This window comes from Andrena cerasifolii, chromosome 11 (genome assembly GCF_050908995.1).
Source record: "Andrena cerasifolii isolate SP2316 chromosome 11, iyAndCera1_principal, whole genome shotgun sequence".
NCBI classification, from domain to species: domain Eukaryota; kingdom Metazoa; phylum Arthropoda; class Insecta; order Hymenoptera; family Andrenidae; genus Andrena; species Andrena cerasifolii.
In genome coordinates this window covers 12,077,414-12,097,920 of record NC_135128.1, presented here as the reverse complement: position 1 = coordinate 12,097,920, position 20,507 = coordinate 12,077,414, and the positions used below count along the sequence as shown (strand labels likewise).

Genomic DNA, 20,507 nt, shown 5'->3' with positions numbered 1-20,507 from the left:
CGTTGTAGCATCCCAAGCTGGGACAAAGGTAGTGGACACTCTGTTCAACCTCCTAGAACAAGGGAAGCCCGTACTCTAAAATGTTATTCAAGTTGTAACGCGATGTGATAGCAAGACGTCTGCTTGGAAAACGCAATTCTATCGTGCTTTATTCCACGCAAACACTGGCCTGGTGCTTGACTCAGAATTACACAGAGAAAGTGTAGCAATTAACACCCTAGTCGCTTCCTCTTTGCTGTCCAATTTAATGTAGTTTCCTATTGGATGCTAGAAGGCTAGTATTCAAATTATCCATTGGTGATCTATGAATTAATTTAGACTAACAAAGAGGCTGTAAGTTTGTGAAGCAGGTTCGTGAAGTGATAATACCCATTGCAGTTCAGTTCAATTCATTTATTACTTGGCGTAAGGACAGACTTTTTTCTAATACAAAACTCTTGCATTTATGATCGTAGAAATTCTTCGAGCCATTGTTTTCCATAAATGTTTGGTTTTAGAACTCTCGAGTAGAGTCTCTCGTGTTTCTTCTTGAACACGGAATTTGTTGGTTTGTGTGCCCCAGGGAGTTGATTCTGGAACAAAGGAAAATCAAGTACAGCTTCTAAATTGGTAAAGAAAAGTTTCGTTTGATTTTCCTTCTCTTATCAATGCAAAGCTAATTTCCCACTAGCAATCTGCGATTAAATTTAGTAGCGTAATCAAGATTTCATCCACTTACGGTTTTCCGAATTCGATTATACTCTTGATTGTATATTCTTGGGCCATTTTTGCGGTACTCTGGCATTTCCCTTGTCCCGTGCAAAATCAATGAGAACCTTCCTATTGTGCCATTATTCTCTTTCGGTCCTATCTGTTAAGGCGCAAATAAAGGCAGTGAAACAGTAGGACGTGATTCGTTTAGCAAGGCGACTTATAAACCGGGTAAATCGAAAACGATTCATCGAAGGTGATTCCACCGAATAAAATAAATAACACCGCAGTGTTTTATCGATGGCAAATGTCTTTGAAAATTAACCACCTCATCGACGATGTCTAAGGTCCAGCAGCCACGTGGATCTTCTCCCCAGGATGCCACGGACATAAATTTCCATTTCTCGAATCCAGCAGTTGAGTCGTCCAATTTTCTAGGCTTCAGTATTTGCACGCTGGTCCCTGAAAGATGTAAATTATATTTCAATGGAACAGAAAACTTCTTCCACAGTGGAATCGGGATATCGTGTAGCTGTTGTTTTCAGTTGCCCGAAATTTCATTCCACCGAGTTTTTCGAATATTCCCCGATGCACCATGCACCGATGCGCGCAACATCGACTATTAATATAACAGGAATCCCCGAACGTGCACGGAATTAAACGTCCCAACATAATGGTCCATCCAATCTCTCCTGCATGGTTTCGAATTAGCCCGATTCAGGTCGCCGCAATAAAATCGCTCGCACTCTTTCCGCTTTTCTACCGCATCTGGGCTCCCTTTAATCCTATCTACCTCAAGAACCAGCATCGGATCGAAGAGAATCGTATAATCGATAGACAAGTGCAAGTCAAGAGTGCAGTTAAGAGCACCTGCGATTCACATTACGCGAGGGAAGTTAAATTTCCTTTCAAGGAATGCTTTTACTGATATCTCTTCGTGTTTCTAAAACGTGCAAGCTCCATCGATGTTTCCCAGTCAGACATCGCAGTGGAAACGGCTTTGAAATTTCCAGAGGAAACCGATTGAAAGGACATAACGGGTTAGAAAAAGGATATACGCCCGAGATGCATTTTATTTTCATTTTCCCGGAGCTAAACTGCACTTCGAAAGCCATGTGGTTTTGCGTGGTCGTAAATTCAAAGTTCTGGCTGTTCTACTACCTCAGAACAGTGGGCGACACGAAATCGATTTTGAGAGGTAACGCGCGGTTCAGCGGCATCTGTGTACACCGTAAAAATGTTACTTTCAAGACGTTTGCTCAAGCATTTTCCCTCAATGCAGTGCTTCGAGGTATAAAATCCTTTTTCGAGTCGCGATAAATACGCGACAGCGCGATGCTTGCTGAACGTGCGGATAAGAATTTTACAATACCTATCTGTGGTAAAGTCTTCTAGCAATCGAATTCAAATAGAAATTCAACAATTCCGGCGTTGCTTCGCCCGGCTTTCGTTTTGAGGTGCGTTTACAGGCAACGAACAAGTTCAAAAGATTTGGGCTGTCGCAAACGAGAAGTGCATACCTGAGGGTGCAGTGAGATGCATCTGAAGAGCACCACGAAGGCTGTACTCGAGGCTGACCTCGATCTCCACGTGTTCCAAAAACGTTATCTCCTTCTCCGCCGATTGACATTCGTTGCCCGCCTCAAATCGCAGCTTCTTCGTGCTTCCAGAAGCCAGCCTCTTGTCAATTCTAAACCGAAGACATCCTTTCTCATGCGCGCACGTATAAACCGAAAGCTACATCCGTTTTCGCGTACGACTTGTCGATAGAGCTGGTTGAAACTATCTGGAATATCGACTGTCAACGTCAGCAGTCGGTTCTGCTAATTTAAATATTGCTCGACATCGTGCCTCGGTTGTGTACAGGTGTTCGTGAATTAGAGTGTATCTCTGAAGGGCTACGGTCCAACAATTTACTCGAATGAAATCGATCGATAATGAATTACTCGAGAAATCCGCCCGAGTTTCTTCTTGGAAGGCACACTCATACATCTTATCAAGCGTAAAAACGGGACTGGTTCAAAGTGAAAAAAGCGTGGCACGATGAAAGCTACTGTGTCCTTTCAGGGAACAGCCAACTGACGCGCGAGGACCGTACGAAAAATTCTCGAGACGTTCTACTTTTTCGACTTGCCTTCTTCACTGTGCGGTAACGAATGAGTGAAGGGCTCTTCTCGACATGTTGAATTTAACGATGTAAAGTCACCGAGATTTACTGCACGTTTTAAAGGAACAAGGACAACGGGAGGGTCACCCTTGCGCTTTGATTACAAGAAGATGAAAGCTTCCAAAATGTGCAGAGGCTTTCGTAAAAGTGGAATATAGGTCGAAATGCTTTAAAACTACATCCATTGTTTGAAAATTCGGTGTGGAAAATAGCGCGCGAAATCACGTTCGCACATGGTAATCTGAATGGACCGCGGAGGATGAAATCTACGTGTGCAGAATCTGTATGTAGCCGGTTTCGATAAAGCGAAGCATGTTAATATTCTCTATATGCTTCCTCGGAGCCTGTGAAATTATTCGTTCAAGCAGCAACTCGTATCTACGTGCATGCTTTCCATTAATCAAATCCTCCCTCGTTTAGTTTAACGAGAAGTTGGTAGTTTAACTAAACGCGATCAAATTTGGTGGCGATTTTCACTCACGTTCTGCCGACGTCCACTTGGCAAATGGTTTTCTCCGGCACGGTTGTCCAATTGGAGCTGGACTCGACCAACGCGTACGCGTTCATAAGTCCGAAGCCGAAACGTGAGTTGAACCAAAATCCAGCGGAGTTTCTGAACCAACCTGGATTCTCTCTGAAAGTTGACGCAATTATGGGGCTTGCTGGCGCGAACAGAAGGACGTCCGACGTGAAATGAAACAGTTTCATCTAGAGTGCGAACTAATCCATCTTTACGTGCAATAGGCAACCTATATCTCCCTGTCGCGAAGCAGGGTTAATTTAACTTTCTCCTGTTTCCAACGATAGCACTTTCCTGAAAAACTTTTCCAGTTTATAACTACGATCGACATGCTGGGTGCACCGAGGTGATGAGTGGCTTTGAGGTAAAATAAATCGCAATTAAAACACTAGCTGATAATATACTTCTACCTAGCTACACGCACTTAAACAAAGTCGATAAAATTGTTGTAGGGGAGACCGGGGCTAAAAGTTCCGGGGGTAAGTTGTTCCGACGGCTCTATCTTCAAAATAAAAAGAGCGTTGTACTTTAAATTATTTTTTCCGCGTGAGTTGATCACGCCACTCTCTCGCCCATTTTAATTGCGTCCGCGACAGCGAATTGTGTGGTTGTAAGCAAGGACCTATTAGTCGCGTACCAGATAAGTAAAAATTTTTCTATCATTACATTTTGGTCTATTTCAATTATTTAACGTCGATATTATAGATTGAATCGTTCTTATGGATCAAATGACATTTAAGAACATGGTGTAATAGTGTTTATCGTTTGAATACATGTATAAGCAGAATAGTCTTTGAAATTGCTACATGTGTCGGTAGGGGCTAGTTGTTACCGTGACTTGGGGCACGTTGTTACCGTAAAAACTTGCCCCGCCGCAAATAGGTCTATGAAGATAGCACCCCCAAATTCGATTTTTTAAAAAAACTCAACGGCATTCGTTTGTTCATCGTATGCCCATGTTTGTCCATAAAAAAATTTCGTTTGCCCACCCTTCAAAAAAAAAAATTATGGCAAAAAAAAATTTGCATCAGCACCCCCATGAAAACATTTTAATGATTTCTCGGTGGGAAATGATTGTCCTTCGTTTGCCCACGTTTGCCCATAAAAAATTTTTTTTTGCCCACCCTCCAAAAAAAGTTATGAACAAAATAAAAAATTTGTCTTCATCACCCATCATGAATGTATTTCAATTTTTTAATAGAAGGATACGAATGTACCCGACCTGGCCACGTTTGCCCACTCTCAGATTTCATTTGCCCACCCTCCAGAATTTAAATAAAAAATAAAAACCTCGAAAAGAAGGGTACAGGTGAAGCGATCGCGTTAAAGTTCGATTTTTCTAGAAAATATTATCAAAATCGGTCTTTCAACGATGCAGTCCGTTAGTTTAGATGTAGAAGAGATTTGCCCATGCATTAATTTCGTATGCCCACCCTCCAGAATCGAATTATTAATAAAGATAGCCAAGAAGTGCGGTACCCGTTGAAGCGATCGCGTTAAAGTTCGATTTTTCTGGAAAATATTATCGAAATCGTTCTTTCAACGATGCAGTTCATTAGTTTAGATGTAAAAGAGATTTGCCCATGCATTAATTTCGTATGCCCACCCTCCAGAATCGAATTATTAATAATGATAGCCAAGAAGTGCGTCGTTGGAAAGAATTCGAGACTATCGCAGACATTTGTTTACGTTTCGGCAGTGGCACTCGGCGCTGCTACCCTTTAGGGTATCAACACTGCGTGTCGTCATCGAACGTGCCGAAACGTAAACAGATGTCTGCGATACCCTCGAATTCCTTCCAACGACGCACGAAAGTCGGTCGGTCTACAGAGTTCGGACGCAACTCTTGCAAGACCGTGCATTCATTTACGGTTTGTGAAGTAACTGTGAGATTATATTATTTTCCGTTGTGCGATATCATTGCGGTAATTAGTGAAAAATGACTAGATAACCACTCTGGTGTTATTCTGCACATGCTGCAGATGTGTGAAAAGTGTGAAGTGTTCGATGAGCGATACAAATTTAAGTGTCGTTCCAATAAAGTGAGAAAGAAGTGTGTGCAACATTTTTTGGATAACATGTCACCAAACACCTTCAACCTTTACGGTAAGTACAATTGATTTTGATAATTCATTCGGGAAAAAACGAACGGAAAGGTATTCGGTTCAACGGGTACCGCACTTCTTGGCTATCTTTATTAATAATTCGATTCTGGAGGGTGGGCATACGAAATTAATGGATGGGCAAATCTCTTCTACATCTGGACAAACGATATGCATCGTTGAAAGAACGATTTTGATAATATTTTCCAGAAAAATCGAACTTTAACGCGATCGCTTTAACGGGTACCGCACTTCTTGGCTATCTTCATTAATAATTCGATTCTGAAGGGTGGGCATACGAAATTAATGGATGGGCAAATCTCTTCTACATCTAAACTAACGAACTGCACCGTTGAAAGAACGATTTTGATAATATTTTCGAGAATAATCGAACTTTAACGCGATCGCTTCATCTATACCCATGTTTTCGCGGTTTTTATTTTTTATTTAAATTCTGGAGGGTGGGCAAATGAAATCTGAGAGTGGGCAAACGTGGCCAGATCGGGTATATTCGTATCCTTCTTTTAAAAAATTGAAATGAATTCATCGTGAGTGATGAAGACAAATTTTTTATTTTGTTCATAACTTTTTTTGGAGGGTGGGCAAAAAAAAAATTTTATGGGCAAACGTGGGCAAACGATGGACAAACGAATGCCGTTGAGTTTTTCCAAAAATTCGAATTTGGGGGTGCTATCGTCACAGACCTACCGCAAATGTATAAATTGTTTCCGCTGTGCTTTAAGATGCGAACATATGAATGAAAGGCGGAAAGGGACACGACTTCGATCGAAGTTATGCGTAAAGATAAATAAAAACTGTCGCTTTTGGTTTTCTTTTAAAGATAATACATTTTTGTTGGTCCGAACCTTCATAAATAACCATTATTAATAAAATTCTGCTTTATTTCATTAGAAAATGAAATATTTCATTAAAAGGCAACTCTTATATCATAGTAACAACTTACCCCAATGCGATAACAACTTGCCCCATGTAGGGGTAAGAAGTTCCGCTTCGATCAGCCACAAATAAATTACTTTCTATGGGAAACCTATTACAATATATTCAACACAAGCTTAAAATCAGAAGATATAATAAATTTAACAAGAAATTAGTCCATAGTGAAGAGAATAACTACATTATTTTCCAGTCATTTTTATGGTTTATCGAAATCGGAACTTTTAGCCCCGGCCTCCCCTACATGCTTACTAATGTAACGTTAACTTTGAGCGCATAATTCACCTAGAAGAATCGCGATTTTTGCGGTACACCAATCTTATAGGATAGAGGGAAGTATGCCCTTGATAACGCAGTTTGTTTCATGCTGATAACACAAGTGGTTCCAGAGATATAAGTCTTTAAAGTATGTATAGCGTGTAAGACGCAAGGGGTGGCGGGTGAAATTACCCCAGTGACCTACTTTCCGCCAGGAAGTGCGTAAGTGGGTCAATGTTTAGTAAACAAAAACAGTCTGTCACTGACCAGCGCAACTATCTCGTGTGGGTGCCGGTTAGTGAGGCAGTGCGAGTGGGAAGTCCGAGTGTGCGACCCAGACAGAAGGGAGCGAGAGTGACGAGACATTAAAATTTATGCTTCTCTTTAAACGACGATCTCTCGTGAACGGATGGTCATATCAAGGCGAAACAAAAATTATTTTAAAGGGGAGGGTTATCTGGTGGCTATTCTGGTGGAAATTCGATTGAACGAATAGCTCAGGGGGCCGAAACTTAGTTAGCTTTTCATAGATATTAAGGTTACCATTCATGCGGCATTCAAATCATAATCTCACCTGAGGGGGCTGTACTCCGAGGTCCAAACGATGAGATGCTGCACGTCTCTCCACGTTACGTCCTTGCTTTAAGAACAACAGAGCTAGATTATTCAGGCTGCCTGGCGTGTTGCAACGAAACATTCGCTGTTTCATTGCCCTGCAGCCTCGCCCTTCTTCAAATCTTTCATAATCATGTCCGGATACTGGGAAAGAGCGCAGTAGAAGGCGAGAAGGCCAGAACAAGCTGTGCATCCCTTAATAACTTGAAACAGCGCCGACGAAGCAGCTTTGCGTTCGAGTTTTACAATTTTACGGGTCGAATGAGTTAATCAAGCCTTATGATAATGCTTCCCGGGGCAGGGATGGATTCATCTTTAAAACATTTCCTCTATTGGGTAACCACGCATTTCAATATGCCGCATAGGGTAAGAAACTTGAACCCCCAACTCCTCCTTCTGCTCTTATGCTCTACTCTAGCCGGAAATTCAATTCTTCGGACGTACCCGAAGAAATCTTCGGAACCACTCGAAAGTTCGGTGATAAAGTTCAATGCCGACAACGCCGACGAAGTGATACAGATAAATCTTTTGATCGTTCCTTTGAATTCGATAAACTCCGTTAAGAGTACGATAAGACTGAGTTAGCGTGAGAGAGTTTCAAAGCAGAGGTTCGGGGAAAGGTAATCATTGAACGAGCACGTACTTTACTTGCAAGGCTAGAGCCAGTATTCCTGCAGCTAATGGAGCAGATGCGGAAGTGCCAGTGTGCCTGGTGGTGCAGGTATTCCTCAGGTCTGTTGTTGCCTGGAAAGACATTATTTGAAATTCTCTTAGGTACTCGGCAAGCTCCCGTTTCATTTTAACTTGTCCACTTCTATTTACTATCATCTGATCGTGATACGCTCCGCTGCTGTACGTTGTTGCTAACGTTGCTGGGCAGCTCTCACCGTACCATGGAAATCGTCCGGTTTGACTAGCTGAACCAACCGCAATTGTGTAAATGCTTCCTACGTATCCATCGCATCCGCAATCGTCTGATTTCGAGCCTCCGTTGCCGGAAGCCCACACGTAAATACTTCCCTTGCCACCCCTTCCCTAAACGATCGATCAATAAATTGATAACGTTATCGTATCGCGGGGGAGAGAGAGTAAATATTAGTTTTCGAAACATATACGATGTAGTTGATAAAACAGTGGCGTAGAAAGTCTCGGTAGATATACACCCGTGCCATAAATATGCATCGCGCGAGGGTAAACGCTTCGGGGTACCTTCCTTTCGTATGAAATTTCAGAAGGAGGAACGAGTGCTGCAGTTTCTAAATACTGACCATCGTAACGCCTCTCTCGAGTGCCTCTGTGGCCAGTCTTCCGGGAGCTTCTAAACTTTTCCCATCGTCGGCAGGTCCCCAGGAGGCCGTGTAAATATCTACCATTTCCGATTTGTATCCCAGTGCCTCTCCCTCGACGCGATCGTTCACTAGTCCGTCGAGAAGCTTGATCCCTCCTATAGAAGCTTCGAAAGCAACGCCAACGCCGCATTTCCGGTTGTTTGCCTCCATCGCTATTTCCCCTGCGCACCTCGTGCCATGCCCGTTCATCCCTGCGGGGTGTAATTCGTAACAACGGATGGAAAGGTAACGCTTTTTGCGGAGGAAGCCAAGCATTCAAATGCTAGTCGAATGGCGCACCGTGTACCTGATATTTCATATCGCGGCATGGGGTCGTTGTCACCCTCGTTCACGTCGTAGCTAATGTCTGGATCCTAAATCAATAAACTGATTAACAAATAACCTGTAGCCGATATACCGATGCGCTGCTAAGCAAACAAGCACTTCGGTAGTTATCATAGGGTGAAATATTTCCAAGGGATCGAAAATGTCGATTCGAAATAACGTCTCTCGTCCTCTGTGGGGCACAAAGGGTAGCTCGAAGCAAAATTTCCTACAACTCACGTAGTTGTTCCGCAGATCTTCGTGGGTGTGTTCCAAGCCATCGTCTAAAACGGCGATTTTCACGCCCCGACCAGTTACCCCCAGTCGGTAGAGGGGTAAAACGTTCAAGTCGAGCTTTGGAAGAGCTTTGTTTGACCTCGTGTCTTGCTGCAACAGTTGATAAAGGAGTTTATCTTATCATGAGATAACTAGATCAAGCATCGACAGCTTTACCATCAACTACTCTCCCATATTGATTTCTTCCCACATTGATTTCCCTTCTACTTTCTCTCTTTCTCTGTAGTCATTCCCTTGCAATATCGCTCGATTTTTATTTCTAAATGCAATATAATTTTGTGCCAATGTTTCGAATGGATAGTTTAATTACCAGGTACCATTCCTGATCCCAGAGATCATCGTTGAACATCAGCCTGGTGTCTTCAGGGTCGTGGTACCAAAACTCCTGCCAATCTTTGTCGTCCTCTACACCGTTTAAGCCATAACGATCCACTTCAAGCCTTTTCTCCCTTATTAGGGGTTTCTCCGATTCCAAGCTGGCCAATGGCTGCTGATCACGTTTGTGTCGTTCAATCACCTTCTGCTGATCCGCCCAAATGATCTTCCCGCAAAAGGAATCGTGCCAATTAGAATTCAGAAGGATTCATCGAATTTACCTTCGAGTAAACTGAACTGTAAACGCGTGAAATTGATTACCTTGGTGCTGGAATTAAGAGCCTTCGTTAAACGAAGCCCACCCCTTTTCTTGTGGCCAGAGCTGTCACCCCTAATCCAGACGTACGTGTCCTTGAATCCCAGCACCTAAATCAAGAGACACGTGATCGTGGAAAATTTGTAAAGGGCATGTTTGCTACCGTGTCTAGGACAATAGTGACAGGTACAGTCGCGTGACGCAAATATTGACTGATAAAAATGTAAATTAAAGCGATGTCTATATGTTTGCGTCAGCAATATCGAGTTTCGCCGAATCCGTGTTGTTGCAATTTTTCACGTTGCCAGTTTAACAATTGCGTAACACGGACTGGTTTGTTTAGGAGAATATCTATCAAAAAATCTCTGAAAAGAATGTAGACGAAGTTTGACAATTCGTAACCTGGATCGACGAGGGGTTGCTCTGTGTCCTTATATCGAACACCCCGTCAACTTGAGCGTCGGGGTGAGCTACCACGTCGCGACGTTTCAGCCCTTCGAGCGATCGAAAGGGACGCTTCGACCAGGAGAGCACGAGGAGACAGTTGGTCTTTTAACGTCGGCGGACAGAGAGAGCAGGAAAGGGACAGAGAAAAACGCAAGCGAGGGGGGCATTTGGGGGACCATCGAACGTCTAAAGGGGGGTATCGTAACGTTATTATTATCCGGCGTCACGTGGCAGCGGCGTTTTTGTATGGCATCCACATGTGTCGCCCCTCTTCCATGGGAGGGAGCACCACCTGGCCAGAGCCACTCATGGAGGAAGCCACGATATTTTCGTAACGACTGGTTCGTTCGTCTCTTTTATATCGAACCACCTCCTTGAAACGCGAGTTTTCTGGCCACTCGCGCATGATAGCCGATCGATCTGCGAGCTCCATTTGGTTCCATCGTATAATTGGCGAGCGTATCCTTGATCGTTACTTTCAGAATCGATTTGGGACCTCGGACAGCCGTCGGACCAGCCGGTAGCTTTCTATATTAATCAACAGTTGAGAGCATTTTAATACGATTCGCATTCGTGCGAACGCGATAATATCCGAGCCGAATTCGCGGCCGAATTAATTGTCGAAAAGCGCGCAGGCTGGCAACGATGATCAGAATGTCGCGCGATATTACGGGATATCGCGTGGTCACGCGATAGGCTCAAGAGTGACCCCAATTTTCATCGAATCACATCAGCACGAAAAACAAAGGCTGGAGAAATCCGTGGCACCCGTTATGAAACAATAATCCCGCATCTGCCGTCCCACCCCCGCCTCGCCCCCCTTCCACGGGTTCGCTCGCGAAACAAAAACCCTATAATCCGGTATCCATTATATTTGCAATGTATGCAGCCAGAGAGAATGAATCCGATAGGCGCGCCGTCCAACCGAACGATAAACGGTTGAATATCCCCTCCACGCGCGGATCCGTGACACTTTTTTGGGGGAGTTTTTTCCCGCTTTTTTCGCCTTTTTCGCTGTTTTCTTGTTTGTCTGTTTGCGCATTTTTTTATTCAATTCCGATGCACGGATAAACGATCGATGGACGTGCACGTGATCGCGCAAGCAGCCACCGATTTTTATAGGCCGCGACCGGTGCTATCGATGTTATCACGGTTTCCGGCACGCAGGAAGTCGAAAGCGCAATTTACATCCACGACACTCGGTCCGACAAATAATTTCGCCAGCGCGTAACAAGATTTATGGGCTCGACATTGTTGCAGCCACGTTGCACGTTGTTGGGCCTTTCGCCCAGCAACGAGGACTGTCTATTTTTCTGTGGAATATGTTTCTCTACTTGTGACTTTGGTGATCAAGCAAGCTGATCACTCTTCCGTCCCCTGATCTCTATTTAATCCAAGACATTTGCCTCTTGGCGCTTCTTTCAGGCCGCGAAAAGCACCCTCCCCGTTTAATTTCTCATCAAAGCGAACACTTCCGCCGCGAGAAACGGCTTTCGAACGGGACACGTTCGACAGAGCTTGCCTTAAATTCCACGTGGGAACACTTGAAACTCGAATCCGTCTGTTACGTGATAATGGCTCCATTCTCCCCCGAATCCGTGGCAATCGGCGTTCCACGCTGTCCAAAACTACCCTCGAGACGAGCTCTCGCGTCTCTCCCCTGTTTGTTAACCCCCTCGAAAATGGTGGTGTACGTGAGCACCAGGCGGTGGATAGGGGGTGCGAGAAATCAGAGCCGCTCATTACTTCGCGATCAACGATTCGTCTTATCAGCCCGGTTGAATTGCGTTCGATCGTCACTCCCGCGAAAGTCTCAGAGACCGAGGCCATCCAGGTCGGTTTGTAACAGTGTTCGGGCAAACGACTGATTCTAGACGCGGTTGAGAACGGGAGGAGGGCGTATTTTCGCAGTCCATTTGTTTTGATCGGATTTCCAACTGTCTCTGGTAATCCCATGGCAGTAAGCTCCCGCAGGCTTCGTCAGGTTCCAATGAAAACCCTAACGTCTCCATCCTGTGCGGAACAGGGAAACCTTCAGCCGTGTTCGAGCCAGGGCCACACCTTCCCCATAGATCCCTGATTCCGCTGTCGCTGTCTGACAATGATAACTGTTTTGCTCTTACTCCTCGCGTTACATTCTCCTCCTTCATCTTTTTCTCCTCGAAATCCGAATTCAGGGAGCAACGAAGAAGAACTGTACCGCACCTCCATATTCATCCAACTTTTCACGCGACAAACACCAAGTCTTCGAAATTATCCTTCAAACATGAAATTACGGAGCCACGGCTTCGCCGGAGCTTTTATCGTGCCGTGTTTCTAGTTCAGAGTCCCCTTCCCATTCCAACCCGACAACTTCGTACATCCAATTCCAATTTTTACGAGATCTCGCTTGCGAATCCGCGAAACACCCAGGCGTTATTTGCTGGCGCACGTTCGCGGATTCGTTTCCATCCGGAAGATTGTTTTCCTCGCGAGTCTGCACGAGCATCGCGCTACAGAGTTTACGGTATCATCATCGCTTTAGACGTTCGCGCTTACATATGGCTGTACGAGGGATGTCGGCCGAGTTGCGAGGTCTGCTTGTTCCGGGATCCGCGTGAGAAATCCGCGACCCTTTGCAGCCCCGAACTTTCACCCTGCGCCGAATTTAATATATGTAATTGAATTCGCAGCCCGCAAGTGGCAGGCAGCGCGTAATCTCGAGGGCCAAGCTAGCAACCAGATCTGCCCCTCTCTGAAACATTTTCAGCAGGGAACCGCAATGGTCTTCAACAAAACGCAAGCGATTATTGTCCCGCAGAGCTTAACGACACGATCCGCCAGAAATTTCTATGAAATTTCTGGAATTCCCTGCACAGTCCAGCGTGACAGAAATTCTGCTGCATGGTAGATTCCCTGCACTGATAGCCCCCGACTTACAGCTGTTGCCAAAATAATTTATTACGTAGGAGAATTGTTGCGAACGGTATGTGGAATGTTTCGCCTGTTTGTATAGGCACTATGGGCAGATCGTACAATGCGCCGAAAACTGAATCAGCGGAGGCAATCTTTGCAAGTATGCCACGTCAAGCCCAGCGTCAAAGTCAAAGTTTTAATTGAAATCAACGTCGTAACTAGCGTCACGTGAATTTGCTCAAAGAGAGGGCCGACTAGTTTCATGCACTCGGTCTCACTTAACTCTTGAACCTATTAGTACCGTATCGATTATGTTATGCACCGGAATTATGTGGCTGACACGCGGCGCTACTCATAAGTGTGCGCGTAAACTGGTACCTAATTTCGCGGCAATATCGTTCAGGAAATTCATGCTCACCGCGAGTCAATAATATCGTCGTCACGCATCGATTTACCGAAGCTGCAAGCTTGGCAAGAAATTGACACCGAAAGCTTGCTCGCGTAGCAACTGCTTCTCCTTTCCATTTCTTCGATTCTTCCAAAGACATGCGAATTTTTGCACTCCAATACGATGTTTGACACGGGCGTGTTCCATCAACGAGCCACAGTCAAGTGAAGGTTTATATCTGGCTGGAAGTTCTCGGGATATCAGAGGTCAGAGGTCAGAGATCAGAGATCGAATATCGAAGTCTGGTCCATTTGGGCCGAGATTAAAGGTTTCCGAAGGTAAAGGCAGCTAACGAAGGCGAGCACCAGGCAGCAGGTCGCTGTGACATGTGTCAACCCTCGGTAACGGGCAAGTTCATTATGGCGTTCAGCAGGGCGCCACGTCATTTATTTCAATTACTGCCCAAAGCTAAAGCTGAATCGGCAGACATCCGCACCGACCTCGATCATTTACGAACGTACGTCGTTAATGGCTGCCGTTCGACCAGAAGACGTTAAAAGTGTCACGGTCTAAGTATATCAGCTAGTAACTCGACAGTGACACCTCAAATAGAATCATCGTAATGATGCAACACCTCGAACTTTCACGAAAAGATGGATTATTCGTAGAATTCTCTGGGCAATTTCCTTCTTCCTACGATTTAATGTCGTTCTACTATACGCGAATAATAAAGAAGGGATCTCCCCCTGCGTTCAGGAAATTAATGTTAGGAAATTCATTCCAACAGTTTCGTAACAGGTTCCCGATAACTGGATTTCAATTTGCCTGGGGGCATGCTTGATTGAGCAATCTCGTGCCTTTATAATATAGGGCCTGGCTCAAGATATATGATAAACTCGAGCAATCCAGACGTTCAGCAGATTCGCCCCGTATAATCAGGTTCCTTATCAGCTTTCGTTGCTTACCGCCCCATACGGTTAAGTAAACGTCGGATTGCACGGAACGCGAGAATCGCTTGTCAAAAGTGTCGTGCATTCTCGCTAACAGAGCGGTAGGTACTTGTTTCGTAAACCGACATTCTGTTTCTCCTGAAGAGGAGAGGTCGTATAATTGCGTACACGATTTGGCAGGGTAACTAAGGAGCTATTTGGAAAATGTTTCCGGATCGAGTTATCCCTCCAACTTGTCCCCGTTTCAATGCGCGGAGCGTATTTGCCATAATTTACGACTGGTCGGTCGCTGGAGCTTCCGCTCCTTTGCCAAATCGTGGCCACATACATGGATGCCGCCTTGAATCACTCGCAAGAATCACGCCGCAAAGAAACAATCCAAGGAAAATCGATAGCTGGTTTCGGATTTCAATTAAGCCATACATCGCACAAATTTAACAACTCCTCGGCCCAAACTATTCTCGATCAGTTTAGGAACAACCCAACTTTAGTCGGAGTTATCCAATATCCAATGGATCTCTCGAGACTCGTGTACAAACGTTCCAATAGAGCATCCTCAATTTCTCCCAGGGATCGCGAAACATTAAATTCAAGGTACACGAAAATTTCTCGATCCTGCGGCATTGGAAAAATGAAGTGGGGTGATTTTTACGATTCACCTAGATTTATCGACGGTTGATAGCCAGCTTCGAGGCCCGCCGAGCGGTAAAACGCTCGTGGCGTTTTTCCAGAGGCGGGTAGGCGTTCCGTCGTTTCGCCCTTCGAGGCCGACCACGCGAGCTTAATTATACGAAATAATTACACGACGTGACCGGGAAATATACGAGCGAGCGAGGCCGGGAGAATCGCGCTTAGCGCGGATTGCGGTGGGCCGCGAGGCTGCCTGTGCAGCTGCAACTGCGTCAGTCGGCATCCGTGGCTGCAGCTGCAGGGAAATGCAGTTCGCGGGCGCACAAGTACGGTGCTCGACGTTGGGGGGCAGCCAGGTAAAGCGGTGGAAAAAGGAGGGCCACTCTGTTAGCGTAATTATGCCGCGTCGCGCAGCGCCGTCCTGTTACGCTGCCTCGTGTTCAGAAAACACGCGTCACTTCTCCACGCACCGCAGCGATTACGGTAATCGCGATCTCTGTCTTCGTCCCGTTAGATCCCGAGGAGTTCGTTGACGGTAGGAAGTGTGCTTGTCAACCAACTCCTTAGCCGAGTATCGAGAATCGTGTAACTCCCCTGGAAATCGTCACTTCCAATCTCGTTGTGCAATTGCTTCGCTCTCGTAAAGAAGGTGATGGAATTCGATTCTTCGAGTTTCACCGCGCTCCTCGCTCCCCCGCCCGCGAGCGGGCAATTCTATAGCGTGTCACCCTCTCGGTGACACGCGTCGGCACATCCAGCCCTTCCTCCGTCAGTAGCAGAACGAGGGGGCGAGTGTAAGAATTCATCGTTATTCGAAGATCAGGGACGCGTCTCAATTTCCCCGAGAGAAGCTTCCGCTTTGTAGCCCCGGCCGAACGCGCGGCGAAAGGGGGTTCCGTCGACCGGAGAAATTTTCCCAGCCTCTCGGGCCTTTGAACGCGGATCCCGCACATTTTTCCACCGTCAACCCCCTTCCCCATTCCCCTCCCGGTAAATCTGCGCGAAAACGTAAACGTATTTCAAGGTTTCGGGATTCAGCGAGACACGAATGTACCTGGAAGTGCGGTGAAATCGCTTCCTCCGGGCGCACGGATCGCTGCAAAGAGATTATCTCTGTAAGCAAGCCTCACGAACCATTTGATCGCTCGTTTCAGCCATTCTCTCCCTCCGTTTCCACCCCGAAACTCGCCTCAGACATCGGCTAGATCTCTCTTGGCTCGTGCACTTTGCAAAACGAGTTCCGCCTTGAGATCAAGTCGCGCGAGAGGAAACGCCCGCCCGACAGACCAAAGATATCCGCCTCGCGTGCCTTGTCTCTTTTCCTTCGCATCCGCGCTGATGTTTTAGGCAATCTCTTCGTTCCCCTCTGTTGTCCGATCCTCGCGAATCTGGTCTCCAAACGAATTCGGATTACGCGAATGTTGAAGCCAGTGCTGTCTTTTTAATCGTCGAGGATATCTTGGATTATCGGGCGCAAATTGTCTTTCAGATCTACTTCGCTCGCTCCTCCCTCAATTATCCCCATCGTCGACGATTTACCTTACCTTAAGGGAACGCTCCCCTGCTACGGAAAAACGATTTTACCGAGCCCGTATTACGCTCAAATATTATATGTCGATAAAAGGTTCGAGAAGCCGCGCCAGAGAACTTTCGTATCTCATCGGAAAAGCAAGGAAGTCGAGAGGACCATCGACGATGAAATATTTCCATGAAATATTTGCCCAAGGTATTCCAATTGCTCTTGCGAATTTCCAGCAACAATTACGTGCAACGGGCGCGTGCCGGCCGAGCAAGGAACACAACGGATAAAGTGTCGAGATTATTTTTTCTGGATCTCGTTTCTCGGTGTCGGGATGCCCAGTCTTATTTTACCGCGGAAAATATACAACGCGCGCTTACGCAAACTGCGATTCGTGACTCCACTGTAATCCTCGCGATTGTTTTTCCAGCGAACCATTCGATTTTTCATCGCAAACCCCCTCCCCGGTTTCTGTCCCCATAAGAACCGGGATTCACGGTTTTCCACGGCAACAGCCCCACGCGGTTCGCTTCGTTTCTCTTGACGGCTCGCGTTTGCGTCACGCGTGAAATCGACCGGATGCTTTTCGCGCCATGTTTAACGAACACTTGAGATTAGAATGGCTCGCAGGGGATTATCAGACATGGGAATGCCTCGCTGTACATCGCATCTGGACACATCATAGCGTCTTATTAAAATATTAATTAGTTCCACTTTCTGTCGCAGTTCAGGCACTCTTTTCAAATTTCAACGGCACAACAGAATTATCGTAGTCGCCGGAGCTTTGACGCGTACTTTATAAAGTTCAAAGGTGCGCGTAGCGTTCTGTGGCTTTGTTTCCGTCGATAGTTTCCGTCTCGTGTAGAAATAATTTTGCTTTCGCGGCAATAAATTTCCTTTCTTCCCCCCTCCGGCCGACGAAGGGAACTTGGTTCGTTCGCCTCTACTTCTGTCTGAGATAAACACGAAAGTTAAGTCACAATGGCCGGGATGCCCTGGCTGGAGTTAAACTAGAATTGGGCGTAGCACAAGTGGCTAACAATAAGTTATTAAGCAGTTGTTCAAGTTTTAATTGCATCTCCGGAGTCCCCGCGTTCGCGGCTGCTGTACGTAACGTTGACAGACTTATTCTCTGGATTACCGGCGAACATTCCACGGAACGACGTCCCCGGCTTTTTTTCGCTGCGTTTCACGCCCCACGCGTTCAAATATTAACCCTCCCCGCTGTTTTCCTGTGCTCTCTTAAAAATTAAAACCTTAATTCCTCGCACTTACACGTGAACGTAGCCGAAAGCGCATAAACACCTAGCAAATATGAGTCGACTTGCAGGCAACGTGCTCCTGAACTCGATATAGTCAGGTGTAAAGAAACGACAAGTACTCACTGGCCCAAGATGCCTGTACCCTGATTGTAACGCCAACAGGGATGCAACTTGAGACCCACCCTCGACTCTGACCACCCACTCTTCACCATGGTGTCCCGCAATGCTTGTTGTAAACTTAGTCGCGATCAACCAGCATGCAACGATCCAGAACTGTCCACTGTAACAAAGTATCCGTGTGTTATTGACCTGTAATGGAGATGCCCTTCACGCGCGTGTAAGAAACATCTGGACCAAACTCGTGTCACGTACCTGGACATATTCAGTCCTCTGAATCCCAAGAAGTAAGAGCGTCGGGTTCTGGTAACTCCTCTTTCGTACAGGAAAACCGGACGATCTTGTTCGATTCGATTTCTCGGACACGCTTGTGCTCCCTCGGTGACTATTGGACCCCGAGTGACAAGTGATCGAACAGCGTGTGCGACAATTAGTTCTGATACTCCTTTTCTCCCGTAGAGGGGTTCACCTTCTCCCCACCGTGCTTGCTGCTCGCAGTTGGGGGAAGATCGTGCACGGTGATAATGTAAACTAGGTACGATAGCTATGAAGATTGATGCCCCGTTCATCCTTTTAGACTTGACGTGAATCATTCTTTTGGATATAACGAGAAGTGTCATGGGATATTTTGAGTTACAATGCCGGTCTGAAGGTAATGTAGAGCCTGAGGTGACTCTGGTTGAGAGAATTTCATTGTTGTTAGTAATATAATAAACTTCTATTTGGATAGTAAGACAGAGAGATTTGTAATGGCTCATTAATATTCAAGAAATTGGGGCAACGTAATTCCACATTTTTGTGAGTGTCTGCTCATTACCTGAACAATACAGGCATTCGAAGCCATGCTCAGGATAAATTGCGTTTGATTTTGCCTATGTTTGCTCGGTGAAGCATTTAGATTACGTCGAGAAATTTCGAGAGGATATAACACAAAGCATCCACTCACCGCTATTATTTCGCATCTCAATTTCAGCGACAGCGAGTCAATTTTACGAGAAATGGCTCGGAATAATTCCTCTATTTTGCCAAATGCCACGGGGCGGGGGTGCGGCAATGGATTGAAATGTTCCACCGGCAAATACTATCGACAAACATTCTGGAACCCCTTTATCGCCGATCGAACTTTCTACCACCAAGCAATCGACGATTCATGAATTGTCGTAAATGTCTCCCAAAACGTTCGAAACTTTATACGGGGGGCGCTAGAAACAAATTCGATTCTAAAGATGGCTTCTGGAATAAATCTCTCATAGGAAGAAGGAGTTAGCTTAGCCGAGTTAGCAAAAGCAACAAATGTAACTAAACGTATGGAAAAAAACCGAAACAGTCTCTATAGAGGGTGAAAATTCCTCCTGAAAGAAAGCGGTGATAATCCAAGGGTGGATGTGAAGTTTACACGGAGTTTCTTTCATCAGATTTTCAATAATTCCTCACAGAGTATTTCACTTTAACGCTGCCCTGTCGTGGCGTTTTCGGGGGTCCTTTCCACCCCGACACGCGATTCGTTTACCCTCAGCCGTCGTCGACTAATTAACATCCACGTTTCGTTCCGTTTCCTTCCGTTCTCGTGGGACAGCAACTCAGCAATTACCGTGTATAACCGTTTATACATTTAACTGCCTTGGACACACTGTACCCAGGCCTGCATACACGTTTCTCCGTGTGTATACCCCGTACGGATTTTACATTAATATGCAGTTGCACTCAGGTATTGCATGCTACTATTTCGACCTAGAGATGCTCGCAACACCGAATTTCCCCCCTACAATACGTAGATCCCTAGGCAAATCCTTCAGGATAACTCTGTTAACAGTATACACGTGCAATTCCTTAATACGTCGATTAAGTACACGTCCGACTGGCTCCGAAATTATTGACTTTTCCCCTTGCGAGAGAACTGGAAGCCCACATAGAACCCAGGTGCGGGAAGCATTTCTTTTCGCTGCAAAACGAGCATTCGTGCAAATCTCTCAGGGACATGTGTTTCAATTCTCACGCGCTGGCATAAAAATCAGAGTGTAATTGATGGGCGAGGAATGCGGACAGATAAAGAGGATTTTATAGTTCTCCGTCCTGAACGGCTTCACTTTGTCGGCCTCTGGGGGCTGTACTTATAAATAAATTCAGCCTCCTTTACTGCCTGTCTCCGGGTAGATATACACGCGAAGACACACCGAAGGGTGGCCGATAGAAGCAGAAACAGAGTGCGAGCAAGCGTCGTAAAGTTCGTAGGAAAAGGAGACGGGGCATATCTACCGATAAAACCGACTCCTTTTGCTTCCGCTCACATCGAATTCGAGATAAATTCTTGCCACCCCTATTTACGTGGATTTCCCCTTAAGCGAAATGAAATCAGGATGTAACTGGTGCTTCCCATCCACGTTCTTACGCCAATTAATCATTTCGAGGGTCC

General features: G+C 45.7%; 1 protein-coding gene across 1 annotated transcript; it reads right to left on the bottom strand.

Annotated features, from left to right (window-relative positions):
* Positions 1–383: 383 nt before the first annotated feature.
* LOC143374948 (neuroendocrine convertase 1) lies at positions 384–18,584 on the bottom strand. Its single transcript, XM_076823533.1, has 15 exons — positions 18,350–18,584; positions 18,101–18,257; positions 9,892–9,996; positions 9,566–9,796; positions 9,199–9,345; positions 8,942–9,008; positions 8,575–8,846; positions 8,129–8,341; positions 7,950–8,050; positions 7,266–7,331; positions 3,339–3,491; positions 2,211–2,380; positions 1,019–1,152; positions 719–850; positions 384–572 (listed from the first exon to the last, which is right to left on the bottom strand). Exons 1-15 carry the CDS (start codon positions 18,355–18,357, stop codon positions 444–446), a joined length of 2,085 nt encoding a protein of 694 aa, XP_076679648.1. The 5' UTR covers positions 18,358–18,584; the 3' UTR covers positions 384–443.
* Between the last annotated feature and the right edge of the window lie 1,923 nt (positions 18,585–20,507).

Bases quoted from the DNA above. Each gene is read 5' to 3' on its own strand.
- LOC143374948 (XM_076823533.1), bottom strand. The intron at 8,847-8,941 runs GTACACGGTGCG...TACACCCCGCAG, and splicing joins GCCGCGATATGAAATATCAG to GGATGAACGGGCATGGCACG. The intron at 2,381-3,338 runs GTGAGTGAAAAT...TCTTCGGTTTAG, and splicing joins CAAGTGGACGTCGGCAGAAC to AATTGACAAGAGGCTGGCTT.